Below are 14,730 nucleotides of genomic sequence, written 5' to 3'. Positions count from 1 at the left end.
TATTTATGCCAAATTCTGATATTACCACCTGAATGTCAAGACTCATGAGACCAGGTAATGTTACGGACCAGACAGACATTCTTTCTAAAGACCAAAAGTAAATAACTACTTTTATCAATATAAGAACGTGTAGCTGAAACTGTTTGGGGTAAAAATACCCAACATATTGGCCAGTTTTAGATTGCATTTAAATGTTTAGGTATCCGCTGTCTGCTTTCCTTTTGCAGTGTTTGGACATTTCATTAACAGATACACTTTAAAAATAAATACTGGACAGTGAGATTCTGGAGGAGGTTGAGTTTTATTTGGAAATCTGACAGGCATGGCTGAACAGTGAGCGCTCACCTTCAACAAAATAAAACAAACAAATCAAGACAGCAGCACTACAGGTAAACGATACAAGTGTCTGAGGACGTCATATTAAACATAAATCCACTTGCATACATTATGTACTCAGATCATTCACGCACACGCACAGTCAACTCCATATGAACATGTGGACATCCTCCATTAATATTCACACTACATCCAGAGGAATTCCAAGCACTTATAACAATTACCCACAGTGCAATTAATCTAACTATACACAGATAATTTATATATTTTTTATGTATATAGGGTATTCAATAAACAGTACTCCATTTAGATAGCTTCAAAATCTTCATAACTGTCCATAAATAGTGAAAAAAAAAAGTTTCAAAAATGGTCCCAGAAAAGAACATGAAAAAATAAAATACTGGTGTTCACGATATCTTCAGCAGTCTTAAACAGAGGTTGACAATATAAACCACAACAAAAAACAAAGAAACAAATAAATAAATGAATACATAAATAAACCAAAGGAGGGGAATGGGCAGAGGGGGGTAAATGTTGATACTCACACTCACAGCACAGACTGGTTACTACATTTACTGGGGGGCAGGGGGGCTCTGGATCACTGTACAGTTTAAGATCAGACAATAAATCAGGCAGACTGTCCACACATCATCCCACAACACACAGTACATGTTCATGCCCGTTCTGTACGCACAAGACCTGACACAACTGGATGGCTTTAAACAATATGGATAGAAACCTATCTGAGGACAGAGCTATCAAAGTCGAACGCCAATGTGTTTCTGTCGCCATCCCGTCCTGTCAGACCCACCGGCTGTAATGGAAGTAGGTGAAAATCTCCTATTTGTTCTTGCTGCTCTGATGTGGAATGAATGAGATGGTGGCATGATGGAGACACTTATTTTGTAGATAGGATGAGGGCCACAATGAGCCCGTAAAGACCCAGCACCTCGGCAAAGATCAGGATCAGGATCATGCCCACGAACAGCCGAGGCTGCTGAGCGGTCCCTCTCACGCCGGCGTCACCCACGATGCCGATGGCGAACCCGGCCGCCAGGCCGCTCAGGCCAACGCTCAGACCGGCACCGAGATGCAGGAAACTCCTGTTGAAGAGAAGCAGTAGAAAATACTTGTTTTGTGAAGTTAGGAGCATTCACAGCCTGGTTCTGCCACAGGTTTCTTCTGTTAAAAGGGAGTTTTTCCCCTTCCCTCTGTTGCCAAGTGCTTGCTCGTGGCAGTTTGATTGTTGGGGTTTTCTCTGTATTATTGTAGGGTCTTCACCTTAGAATATAAAGGGCCTTGAGGCGACTGTTTTGTGATTTGGTGCTATAGAATTGAACTGAAACATCTTTTTTGTCCATAGGTTAGAAATACTCAGTGAGTTTTATATGTAGCATCAAGTTGTGCACTGAAACTATGTTCACTCCTCTCTCTTGTTCCTCCTTTTAAACTTGCATGAAAAAATATGAAAGAGGGTGCAGAGATGAGCAGTTTCACTCTACATGTTTTTGTTGTTGTATTTGCTGCTTTTTAGCAATTCTAACCAAAGGTCTGAATAAAAGCGCTGAATTCTGAAAAGAACAAGCCCAGTTTCAAATCTGAAATCTTTCTATGCATTATTAATAACTGGACTACATCAAATTGCTCAACAAGTCTTCACAGAAAGTGGCATGTTAAGGACTTGAATGACACGTTAGACACAGACAATGAAATTCAGATTGTTATTTTACTGTAGCATCACTATATGACAAACAAACAAAGATCCTTATGTATGAGAAGTTTAGCTTACTTGTAAAGAGAGACTCTCTCAGATATGTTGTTCGCTATCAGCACAGCCACCACCAGCCCGTAGATGGCAATGATACCTGCCATGACTACAGGAATGATAGACTTCATGATGAGCTCTGGCCGCATCACAGACATGGCAGCGATGCCTGTGCCGCTCTTTGCCGTCCCATACGCTGCTCCTAACGCTGAGAAAGAGAGACGATAAATCTGCGTTAATGAAGCAAAGCTCTGAGCTTTATCTTCTGAGGCACGTTGCAGAGAGGATGAGAAATTCGACTGACAGTTCTCTCTTGCATTTCACCTACTTTTTAGCTTTCCTCACAAACCATCTCAGAAAAACTGCATGGAAAATGTTATAAGTTGTTAGACTGTGAAGTCTCGCTACGCAACACAACACCGCCCACTTCACTACGTTATGACTCTGTTCATGACTAATAATGCCACCGATGGGCGCTCGTCCAGCAATTTTGCCCTCCGCTCTGCTGTCACCTCGCATTTCACTGATGCCCGCTCGGCTCGTCACACTGCCATGAATGCTGCACACACCAAAATATTACAGTTTATACGTCTACAACAACTCTGCAATACACCCAGGCATTTGCAGGAATCTCAACCTGTTATTTTATCTGCATTTCCTGCTGCTGTTGATCACAAACTGCCTCTGCTTCTTTATCACTGTCTACTATTTGCATGCAATTTCATTTGTTTTGCATTAGAAAACCCTTTGTGTTCACAGTAAACGTGTACAGTACACGTTTACTGTGAACACAGTAAACGTTCATTTGCACAGTGCAAATGAAGACCAGAAAAGTGAGCAGCATCATCTAAAAATTATGCTTACTTGTGATGATTGAGAGGTGATAAATGGGCTGTAACTATTGACAGAGCTGTTCTGTATTTTAATAGGTTGTATCTTTAAACTAAAGGGGATTTATGCGTATATTTATTCTGTGCTCAGTATGATTTTTACAATCCCATCACATGCACTTAAACAGCTGCATGAACATTATTATTAAATACAGAGTGGGTGACTTGCAGGTCAGCCCCTCTGATCAGAAGGCGGCAGAGGTTCTGCCACAGAGCGGTGGCGTTCACATTTCAAATGTTTTTAATCCAGTGCATTCAGGCGCTGTTCTTCAACACCTGGAGTGCGCAGATCGGTGCTGGGCAATTCCTCATCATTACATGTGACTTTGCTGGCTGCGAGCAGTGAGCAGCTGTGAACACGGCATGTCTGCAAAGACGACTCGCTCAGTGGGGTGGATGAATAAATAATAATGGTACAATAGCACACAGCTTTCCTCACTTCCCACTTGCTTGGCTGTGCAGTCACATTTACAGGCAATGGACCTCTCTGTAATATCCACACGCCTTTTGCAGTGAGATGTGTTGGATATGACGAGGGTGTTCAGCTACACAGGTGAACCATTTTCTTAAAAGTAACACCGGGGCTTCGTGTCTATAAATCGTGGACTGGATAAACAAAGAACAATCATACATCTCAAGTTGGCATTTTACTGAGTGTGACAGTAATCAAACTCAAATAATGAAGCTGTATGAAGGGGCTCCTAAATGCCTGTGGTGTGTAAAATGATGGGTTACTGAAGTGCAACCAATGCACAGTTTGTGCTGAAGTTAGAGGACACCCAAGGTTATTTTTTCCTCCCAAAACACTTTTAAATATTTTAAGGGTCACTGAGAAAGAGCTAATATTAAACTTGATGTCAGGCTCATTAGACCGAGTTGTGATTAAAAGCAGGCCAAAAAGCATCAAAGGTTGAAGAGCTAATATTTATAAGAAATATTATTTAATTAATAATTTTCCCCATACTGCTCCAAGTTGTCTTTACGCAGCCTGCAGAAAACGTGAAAGCCTAAAAGAGAGCATAGGTCACACAGGTATGCACAACTTAAGCAGCAGGCACACCTCAATGTGTGAGGAAGTCTGTAAACTAATTTAGATTAGGTGTTGGCCACGACTTCACCAGTCCACATTCATGTTGTTGCCTTCTGAATGTCAATGTAAAATTCAATGCTTACATCAGGAATTAAAACAGGCTGATCATGCTTAAAATGATCCTTTTGGTGGGGTGATTATGAACATAAGCAGGATTTGTTTGCATACAGTTAAGGTAAAGAGAGTGTTACTATACATAACAGGGGTGTATCCTTTCTCCTGCTATTTTTGGATATAACAACCCCCCCAATTTAAAAATCAGAGTCCCGAAAACCCTATTTGGTGGGTGAGATTTTTTTTTTTTTTTTAAATACGTCCACACATCCAGGGCCAAACAACACAGTTTGAATGCTACAGCCATTTCTGGGCTAATGTTAAATATATGTTGCTGTTTCATCAGTGCAAAAACCAGTCTGTCACGAACACAGTCGCTTGCATCAGCAAGAATTACCATCACTTGATTGGCTTAACTTGGCCAAAAAAATGTCTCCCACCAAGAGCACACTGTGAACCTTTCGGTGGGTGTGCTCCACACTGCACGACAGGCGGTGCAAATGAATGGGTGGGTTTCCCCCTTTTAATTTCTCCAGTTGATCTTTAGGCCTCCGATGCTGCCTCCCCTCCTGTAACACAGGAGCTCATTTAAACCAATAAAACCTCGGCAACCTTTAGCGAGGATGCCATGTTTCCTCCATCAAGATCTCTGGCCTTCCCGTTTCCGTGAAATAACCCCATTATGGCAGATTACAGATGGCCTGACCAGGTCAGCTGCCACCTCCGTTGATGGGTGTGCGTCACCAACCAGCAGCAACCGGGACACATAGTTACAGCCTGGCTCACGCAGAGGGAGGCAGCCTGCAAGAGCAAGGTGAGGACAGCGGCTTGATGTCGATGGAATCCCTCCCCCTTGCCCTCGCCTCTCCTTCGCAACGCATCCCCTGGCAGGTGTGCGAGTCGAGAAAGCGCCGGGGATTCTCTACGCTCAAACCCTGCCGCTGGTTGATCTCTAACATCACCCACGAACTCAACACCTGGCCGAGCTAACCAGCCGTTAGCGTTATGACAGCGAAAACGAGGATGCCAAGATGAAGAAGCTGGTGTAGTTACCGCTGAAGACCATGGCCGCAGAGGCACCCATCACGGCGAAGAAAGGCGAGTACTCGGGGCTCTCCTCAGAAGACATTCTCGCACTTTTTCCTCAGGGCGATACGGCTACGGAGCAGACGGACTTCTCGTCAGGGTTTCCCCTATCCCACCTTGGGCTTCCGGGCAACTTAGAACACTAGGAGGGGGCGACAACGTAGCGGACAGCAAAAGGACCGGTGTAGAAGAGGGGAAAATGGCGAAACGGAAAAAGTCACGTGGCCAACCACCCAGGAAGGTTCCATTTAGAGATTTTCCCGGGGGGTAAGGGAGTGGGGTGCTCGACACAAACAGACACTAATATAATATAACCAATAATACAACTGCTGATTAATACATACACATTGAAACATATTACATAATAAAATATCGTTTGTAAATTCAAGGCAATTGAAAGTGAATTTCAAATTGATTGTATGTCACATAATGCATTTATTACTACAACATGCTATATGAGTTTTTTTGCCCCGTCCATGAAATATGGTACGCTCTGCTGCTGCTGCTGCAAGCTGCACTGACTGCGGTTGAAACGCTAGTCGTCACTGCAAGCTGGCGTATTAACTATTAGGTTTAAAATAAACAGCAGACTCCACCAAAAGCGGCGTCTGCACCCTATAATTTAAAAATACAACAACAAATAAACAGCTTAATGTGGACACAGCGAGAAAACACAGTAACCCTGAGTCCATATTAACCATTAACGCCATCCATCCATCCTCCAGCACAGGAGCCTACAGGGCATGTCTGTGGTGTGCTGTTTTCTGCAGGGCAATACCTTTCAGGGACATTTGGATTTAAAATAAGAGCAGAAACTCTTTGGAAGACCAAATATCAAATAACTACTCAAGAAACTAAGCAAAGCTTAAAGATGCACCCCGGAGTCGTCATTTCAAGGTGACACCAACATGAAAATGGGTGTTTCTTATATCAGCTAAAGGGGTCTTCCACCCCAAAATATAGACTTACTCAAACTTTGATTTTAGTCATCTTTAAATTTGATCAGATCCTGATTAAATGTATGTTTGCTGTGATTAAAGAGAGATTGTTCTGCAAAATATTTTGTTACTTTGCCATGATGAATAATAAAGTTTGAGCCAAATCAAATCAGCTTAATCACAGTAGCTTGTTTTACTGATTTTACTGCTGTATTCCACTGAAGGGTCAGAGATGAATCTGTGTCGATCACTAGTAAATGTTCACATATTTGAAGCTGAGTTTAAATCCTCATGAATTTCATTCTCTTGAAAGCCATAAGTGTCTTAAAAGCAAGGCATTAAAATTCTCTTCTGACACTTTTGGTTCAACCTTTTTATAAAAACACATTCATCGGTTTAAATGGTGGAACATTTTTAACTCATGGTGTTACATTTTGATTTCCTTCTCATCTAAAAGAGATGTATGACTCAAGCAGCATTCAGCACCAGCTAAAATTCCTTTTAGATACCGTTTGTAAGTTAATTTGCTAAAACAAACAAATAAATAGAAAAAAAAAATAAAAGGAGTAGTGCACATCTTGTAAAGCTGTCAATCCAGCACCTTCCAGCTCCACCCCGACTTTGCTAGGTAGATTTAACGTATTTAGTCTCCCAAAGGATGTATTTTATTTCCTGTATTATTTCCAGATAGGCGAGTGGATTCATATGTGGGCTTACCTCCCACTGCACAGCTTTTCTTTATGGAAACTTGTATGATGCAGTATAACTGAAAATTCAGGAGATCCGTGAATTTGTTCACTTTTCTCATATGAATCAAATTACAAAACACTCACAGGCATGAAAAGGTGAACACATAGCAGCTGAAATTGTACTGCACACACATGACTGTCAGCAGCCTCTCCAGCAAAGGATTAGCTGTTGGAGCCCATTCATGTGACACGTGTGTGTTTAACATATGATCACCGCCTCTTTACATTTTTATTCTCTTTAGGGAAATGTGATCTCCCTGGCAGGTCCAATGCTAGCTCACTGATAGAGTAGATTTCATTTTAATGCTTATTTGTGTAGTCTATCAGGGCTTTTGTACACAATCATTAATCACACAGTTTGTGTCTTAAATTGAGTTCATCTGCTCATTTGTATTCTATTTTGAGATGTGCAGGTAAACAGTGTGTTACCGCAGCAATTACTCCACTTAATTAGCCCACAGACATGTGTAAATGTCTACAAATATTTTTAGGTATTCTACATCCTTTATGGAATAGATGTCTGAATTCTGCAGCAAAACAATTCAAATTTAAAAATTTTAAACTACAAAACCAGTTGTGTCCACAAATTGATTTATTGCAGAGTTATAACATGCCTTAAAGGTTAGAAGTTAAAGGCACTTAAATACAGTGATGATGCTCTTAGAAATACTTCGTATCATTGTGTTTCTTTATGAATCCCCCTTGCACAAAGGTTAGTGAATAAATCCAGCTGATATTTTATGTCACCAGCTCTCATAGAGGTATATTTTTGGTTTTTTGAGACAGGCGCAGGTTGTTCCAAACACCTCTGTGAGCTCGCCACAGTTCTGCTGTGGATTTACTGTATCCGCGTCTTCTGTGTCTTCATGTAATCCCAGAGATCAGGGCTCTGTGGAGGCCAAGCCATCTGTTGCTGGATGAAGCTACTTGTTCCTCCTCACAGCTGAACACAGTGCTTTATGCCTCTGGCTGTATTTTTGGACTCGCTGTCATGCTGTAAAATAAATCTGGGTCTGATCGGATGGCACTGAAATGAGAGCGGTAAGAATTAAAGGTGATAAAATCTCTGCACAGCACTGGTGTCTAAACATAACTACACTACAGCACCACCTGCTGGCTGACTTCCAGCACCATCTGTTGGCACAGAGTCGGATTTGTTACACAGACGGCGAGAGCTCCGCTGACATGCGTAAAAAGACATTTTCTTAAAAAGCTGCTGTTATGTCATAAAAATGCAGCCACATCTGAACGTTTTCTGAACACAAAGGAATTTGAGCCGTAAATAAAGGCAACACAACTATTATCAGCATCACTAATAGGTGCAACTATTTAAAGTCTTTTAAATTTGCATTTTCATTTTAATATCACTATTTATGAAATTAAAGTAATGAAAACTGTTGACTTATTATTTACAAAAATGTAGTTTTAAAGCTATGCAGGCCAATCTGAGTCCTACCTGTTTTTATGCAAATAAATCAGATTTAAAGTGATCTGCTTTGATAATAAGCCTGCTGGAAAACCTATTCTCCTGTCCATAAATGGTGCAACATTTGTTTGTGGGTTAAGCAGCAGAGATGAGTATGTGAGCTGGACCAATAAAAAGCCTGCTAAATCTTCTCTGCCAATGCCAAACAGCTCATTCTGCTACTGACTCTGGTTTGGTGTTATTTATTGGATTGGATGATTGAAGTCTGAAGGAACAAAACATGTTAGCAATTTATTAATTTAACAAGCGGGGGAAGAAGTATTAATTGGCAAAAGAGTCTGGCACCTCCTCCCCATGCTGGTCACAAACTGCTGTGGGATGGCATCCCATTCTTCAAGCAGCATTCGTCAGAAGTCAGCCAGTGTGGTTGTGCCAGACCAGACCTTAGATTGGCTGTGTGCAGTCTGTTCCAGGTTGTCTGGGTAAACAGCCATCGGCCAGATCATTTTGCAAACCTTGACTGGACACCTGCTTGAAGTTGTCCTATAGCATAGCTCTATCCAGATCAGTCAAACATGCCATGGTTGGAGCAGACACCAACTGACTGCTGTAGCAGGGTCCCCGCTCACAGTTGCTCCTAATCAAACAGCAATGAGCCACCTGCAGTACCAGAAGCTCAATAGCAGAAAAAGCTGTTTGGCTTTGACGAGAAGATTTGACTATTTTATAATGGGAACAACTCACAAATGTGGCACCATTTAAGGGGCAATAAACAGGCTTGCACACAATATAAGATTTATTGCAGAGCATTGTTACAACAAAGAAATAATGGAGCAAACACAAATTTACTTACTTTTTATGCCAAAGTTTGTAAAGAACCACTTATGGAGATGATAAATAAATCAGGTTTGTTCTTAAAGCCACAGGGAGGCACTAGAGATGGATCAAAGAGTCACGAGCTACTCAGTGTAAACTAATCCCTGGTGATTAAAAAAAGGACTGATCTGTCTCTCGCTACCATCAATAATATAAAATGACACCGATACAAGATGTGTGACCTACAGAATATGCCTAAGTGAGTACTTTAATTCTTCCTTTTTATTAGTTTCCCACCAAAACAGACAATCAAAAGCTACTTTTACCTTTGGCTGTTTTATGAATTTGGCCCTCACACTTTTGTGTTGTCTCAGCACTTTGAACAGAAACTTTCTCAGGCTGTGTTTTGTCTGGATTTGACCACAAAGAAGAAATAAGCTTGATGAGAAAATCAGAAGCGAGATAAGATGAAACACCACAGCACAAACAAAAGTCTTACTGGCATACTGTATTTTAATGAAATATCAGGTTAAAATAAAAAACACTTTAATGAAAGAAGCAGACATTTAAAAAAAAAAAAATCACCATAAATATGCTACATTACCCAAATCACACTCTGCTCTAGCACAATCTAGGAAATCTAAGGGCTGCTTTAGTGTTAGGTCACAAACATATGAAGGATCCGCATTAAGAGTGAAGATATCCCGAATGTGCAGTGGAAAATCTAAATGTGAATCAACTCCAGATCAATGCTTCTCAACACTATCCAGCTTAAGACTTATGAGCAAACACTGCACTCATACACATTCCCACCCAAACGCACACTAAAAGGTAGACCTTCAAGCGGAAGACTTACCCCAGATTATGAATTACAAGATGTTTGTGGGCTTTTTAGGCAAAATATGAACAAGTTTTACTAATCTTAAAAACATTAACTCATAAAAAAAAGCCCATCCCGCTTCTCTAAGCGTTCCCATACCCTCACATCAAAAAAGAAGGGATCTCTGGATTAAACAAGCCTAAATAATTCACTCAGTTTGGGTCATTTACATCTAAATATGCACCTTAAAGTCAAAAGGAAAACCCAAATACCTGCATCCAGTGTTTAAGATCAGATAATTTGACTTGCACCGGCCTGCCCACCACGGGGCGAGGCCGTTTCAGTGGTTTAATCGCTAATAGGCGTGCTCAAAATGTAACACCAACTGGTGCCCCGTGTGACTACATCTCCAAGTTCTCACGCGCAAACCCCGCACTCATTCAATCCATGTCCTCCTGCACAACTAGCACTTAGGACAGCATTATCAGCAAATGTGTTGTCGTGCTTGCTGGAAAAAAAAGGAAACAAAACACGAAGAACAGATAAAGATAAGGCATCACATGCTATTCTTGGCAAAGCTGTATGAAGTGAAAGTGTGGCACAGCGATGGCTCGAACGTGGGATGAAGAAGCTACACTGGAACCGTTTTCGCAACTTGTGAAAAAGTCATGACGAAAGACGAAGATTTCCCTCTCAGTCCCAACCGTTGTCCTTTATCATGTGGGACAGCTCGATGATGTACTTCCCCTCCTTGTACTTCTGACTCAGTTCAAAGGCCTGTTCCTGCAGGAGGAAGGTGAAAGGAGTTGTTAGAAAGAGAGAAAAAGTTAGATGACAGATGAAAGAAAGCTGTAGCTGACATGATGTCTGGTTAGTGGACAACTAATCTGACATCTTGCTACTTCTTAGAGTGACTTTTAGCAAAGCCCAACCCCAAGTGAAAACACTGCACAAACAAACAGTAAGAGTTTGTCAATCAGAGTGAAGCCACACCCCGAAACATACCCCACTTTGCCGTTTACTCCTAATGGAGATAATAATTCACTAAATGAACAGCATGTTGTCTTAATGAAGGCTTTAAAACAGCGACAGAGACCATAAAGTCATCAGGGAAAAGTTTACAGAAGTAATAAATCAAGAGAGAAAACGGGTCATTTTCTCATGTATTTCTTTACAATTTTTGCAGTTCATGCATTAATGCAGACAGTGACATTCACATAACAATCACTGGAAAGTCCAGATGTTCTTGATTACATCATTTCTTTGTTGTTTTTGTGCACATTCTGCGTCTTACAAAAATGTCCCAATTGATTTGTGCGATATGTATAAAATTCGTCATGGCACCAGAAAAGTGTGTGTGGACGTCTCAGTGAATTAAAAAACAAAAAGCCTTTAAGCGATTTAAAGATGAATAATCCTGCACTGTATTTGCTGGAGGACATATACGTACATATTTCCAGCCCAACGTGGTGTGACAGTTTTCGCAGTAGATGTCGGCCACAGCATGAAGTCCCGTGAGCAGCAGTCTCTCCTCAGCAGGGCCGCAGCCGACATTGACCCTGAAGACAAAAGCATGGACACACTGTGATTAAACTGTTCTCTTCAGTAATCACTCAAGGACAGCCTCTCCTGCACAGCTACAACCTCCTTTAGGAGAAAATGTTAATGAAACCCTACTATTCAAAAAGGGCTGCACCTGAACAAATTAAGATTTAAACTGAGTGGAGCTAGTAGGTTAATATTTAAGACGCAAACAGTGTGTACTCCTGACCCACTAACCCCGGAAGAACGTGAGCTCACACACCTTCAAAATCCAAACTAGAGCAAATCAAGTTGTCCGTTCAGTGTGGTTTGATCAAACAAGCGCGATACTAGAAATGTGTTTTCACCGAGAAATAGACTTTTTATAAAACGATTTGCGTGAAAAAATAACATTTTTGCACAAAGTGGCTTTAAAGTTGTTGTGAATACAAGTGAGATGTGAAAAACAACAACAGTTCCCTCTTCTGTCTACAGGAGAAGTGAGACTGGAAACCGAAAACAGGAAAAACCTGCTTTTTAATAGTTGATACTTACACAGAGTTGAAGAGGTAGGCTCGGCCCTGGCTGCCTTGGAAAGACTAGGAAACAGGGAGGAAAAATATAAATTAGAGACAGACTGCAAACCCAACTCTGATATGTCTCAGATGCAACTTTCTAAAATAACCATGAAGCAAATGTGCATGGCATCTGACATGATTATCAACAAAAAAGACAAGCGGCATACAGACCTTGGAGATAAGATCGTCATGATTGGCCAGATGGGCGCGACAGTGCACACAGCTGTAACGGCGGTGGCAGGAGTCCAGATACGCCTGGAACGTCTTGGCTTTTGTCAGCTTCACCATGTCTGAGCAGGACCAAAAACACAGAGAGAGACGAGGTTTTTTTATTATTGTTTGTATGATGGGTTAGCGATCTTGGCACACAGTTCTTCCATCTGACTAACCATAAACAGGATGATTTCTTTCTCATTTGAATTAACCTTAGCCCCATCACAAGACTATAAAGCTTCACCCTAACGCAATGTGACACAAAGGTTATTAAAGTTAAGCCAAACTAAAAACCAAAAGCAGGACGTTCCTTCCATCTTCTGTCAGACTGTGTGCAATAGTCTATATTCCATCTTGCTGTTAACCACTGCACTATGCAATGTCCCATGCCATATATATTTCTATATGCACAGTGCACATTTTTCTCTATTGTTGTAGAGTATTATTAATAAAGGTTATGTTATAATGCTGAATCTACTTATTTTGTTCCTGTTCTATTCATTTTGCTGCTATAATAATGTAATAACGTGAATTTTTCAGTTGGGGGTAAAAGTCTATCTTATAAAAAGCCCATTGTCAACACAACCAGCCTGATGAGGTGTTTTGTATTAAGACTTAGGATGCCTACATGACTTTCAACTGCCTTCACAAAGTGCTACTACTGTAATCTCTTCAACCAGGCCCCTGATAAGTAGCCCCAGTATTATAATAACTACAAAGAAAACTAAACTAAAATTGAGCACTGTCAAACTGCAATGAGGCTGGACCCAGAGAAAATCTGTTAATCACCTGATCAGATGTGGTCCAGAAAAATCTATGACCAAAGTCCTACTATTATACACCAAGTGAAAATTGAAAGTCAGCACTATAAAGGTGTGACTTACTCCCTCAAGCCTTTGCATTAGTATTTAACAATTTGGAGTTTGTAACTAACAGTTTGAGCTATCTAACATCAAGGTTTTAAGGTCATTCATCCTTAATGAATGAAAGCTATCTGGGTTGGACTCTTTGTCAGCTTCAATCATGCATCTTCTTTTCAATGATTAAATGTATGATGGCAGAGGGTGACTTTACAAGGTATGGATGCATTGTTAGCTGAGACTAGTCAAAAATAACAGGTTAGTTAACCAGGCAGCTTGCTTCCTGGTTTCTAATAGTTGGCACAAATAACCCTTGCTTAGATAAATGCAGCAGTTAACCCAAATTCAAGGACTGTACAGGCACTGTCAGTCTACCAGTCAACGTAAACGGACTGATGGTGCATCTGCCAGCTGCAGGAGTATATCGGGCCACTAGCTCTGCTTTGACCTAGCTTAGTGTGTTAGCTAGCCCGCTAGCTCCGCACTGTCAACACACAACAGCAGCGGCAGCAGCGCAGATGCGCATTGCAGGACATTTCTCGGTGTCCGTCCACTCACCTAAAAACACCGAAGCTCCCCACAGTCTAGACAGCGGACTGGTGTGGCCGGCAGCTGAAAAACTTCAGGTAAAAGGCAGAAAAACGGTCAGTTTGGTGAGAAACGATCGACCACGCGTTGGCGGTTCGGACACACAAAAAAGGACAGACAGCTCTGGCTGTTGAAGCGGAGCCCGTTTACCCGCGTCTCTCTTTTGTTTTTTGAACCAGAACCAGCGCTCAAAGTTCCGAAACGACCTTCTTTAAAAGTGGAGCTGGACGCCGACAAAGCTGGCAGGCTGACAAGGAGCGAAAGCAGCGACCTCGGCGGGAGGGAAAATGCGATTTGTTTATGAAAACACGCATAGGAGGAAGTCTGGGTAGTGCAAAACAAATCCCCGCTGACCAATCAGAGCCTCCGAGTGACGTTAGAATGTGGGTCAACCAATCAGATTCCATCTTACCGGGGCCTTTTATGGCTATCGATTTGATTGCTGTTTGGTAGCGTTTCATAAATGCTGAAAGTGTGTTATTATCTCCGGCCTGTCGGACTGGGATTAAAAATAATTTCAAAAACAAGCATAGTGCTTCTGTAGAGATCAGACCAATAAGAGCAAGAACAACATGCTAACCTGCTACTGTGACAGTTTCCAGGAGTTCTTGGAATATGAGCCTGAGGGAAGGGTTTTATTTGTTGTGGTTTCTTGACTGCTCCTTTGCATGTCCTTTGCCTTTCTTGTGTGTGTGTGTGTGTGTGTGTGTGTGTGTGTGTGTGTGTGTGTGTGTATTTTTATGACACACAGGCAGGCGGTCTATTACACTGATCTCTAGTTTAGTTTTGAAACGTTTGGTTATAATTCCTGCAGTTTCCTTGCTTTGTGGTACAGCAACATGTAACATTAAATGTTGATCAATGACCTAGGCCTAGGGTGAGCAGATCCCAACAAACTAAATGTAGGGCATATGTGGCATTTGTGTGGGAGAAAGTGGGACATGTCAGCAATGATGACTTAAAAATAAAAACAAACAAACAATAAACTAGGCACGTACAG

The 14,730-nt window shown here is 41.4% G+C and overlaps 2 protein-coding genes across 3 annotated transcripts; both read right to left on the bottom strand.

Moving 5' to 3' along the window:
* Window positions 1-282: 282 nt before the first annotated feature.
* atp6v0ca (ATPase H+ transporting V0 subunit ca) lies at window positions 283-5,440 on the bottom strand. Its single transcript, XM_004560655.4, has 3 exons — window positions 5,189-5,440; window positions 2,126-2,309; window positions 283-1,439 (listed from the first exon to the last, which is right to left on the bottom strand). The coding sequence occupies exons 1-3, from the start codon at window positions 5,262-5,264 to the stop codon at window positions 1,235-1,237; spliced, it is 465 nt and encodes a 154-aa protein (XP_004560712.1). The 5' UTR covers window positions 5,265-5,440; the 3' UTR covers window positions 283-1,234.
* Window positions 5,441-9,645: 4,205 nt separating this feature from the next.
* On the bottom strand, window positions 9,646-14,102 carry ypel3 (yippee-like 3). 2 transcript variants are annotated; one of them, XM_076883066.1, is made up of 6 exons: window positions 13,881-14,102; window positions 13,701-13,762; window positions 12,241-12,359; window positions 12,047-12,090; window positions 11,421-11,529; window positions 9,646-10,753 (listed from the first exon to the last, which is right to left on the bottom strand). In XM_076883066.1, the coding sequence occupies exons 3-6, from the start codon at window positions 12,355-12,357 to the stop codon at window positions 10,664-10,666; spliced, it is 360 nt and encodes a 119-aa protein (XP_076739181.1). In that variant the 5' UTR covers window positions 12,358-12,359; window positions 13,701-13,762; window positions 13,881-14,102; the 3' UTR covers window positions 9,646-10,663. The 2 variants fall into 2 exon arrangements, with proteins under 2 accessions (XP_076739181.1, XP_004560713.1); XM_004560656.6 differs by having other exon boundaries at window positions 13,701-14,101.
* Window positions 14,103-14,730: the final 628 nt, after the last annotated feature.

This window comes from Maylandia zebra, linkage group LG4 (genome assembly GCF_041146795.1).
Source record: "Maylandia zebra isolate NMK-2024a linkage group LG4, Mzebra_GT3a, whole genome shotgun sequence".
Classification (NCBI taxonomy): Eukaryota; Metazoa; Chordata; class Actinopteri; order Cichliformes; family Cichlidae; genus Maylandia; species Maylandia zebra.
This window is presented reverse-complemented; position numbering and strand designations above follow the sequence as displayed.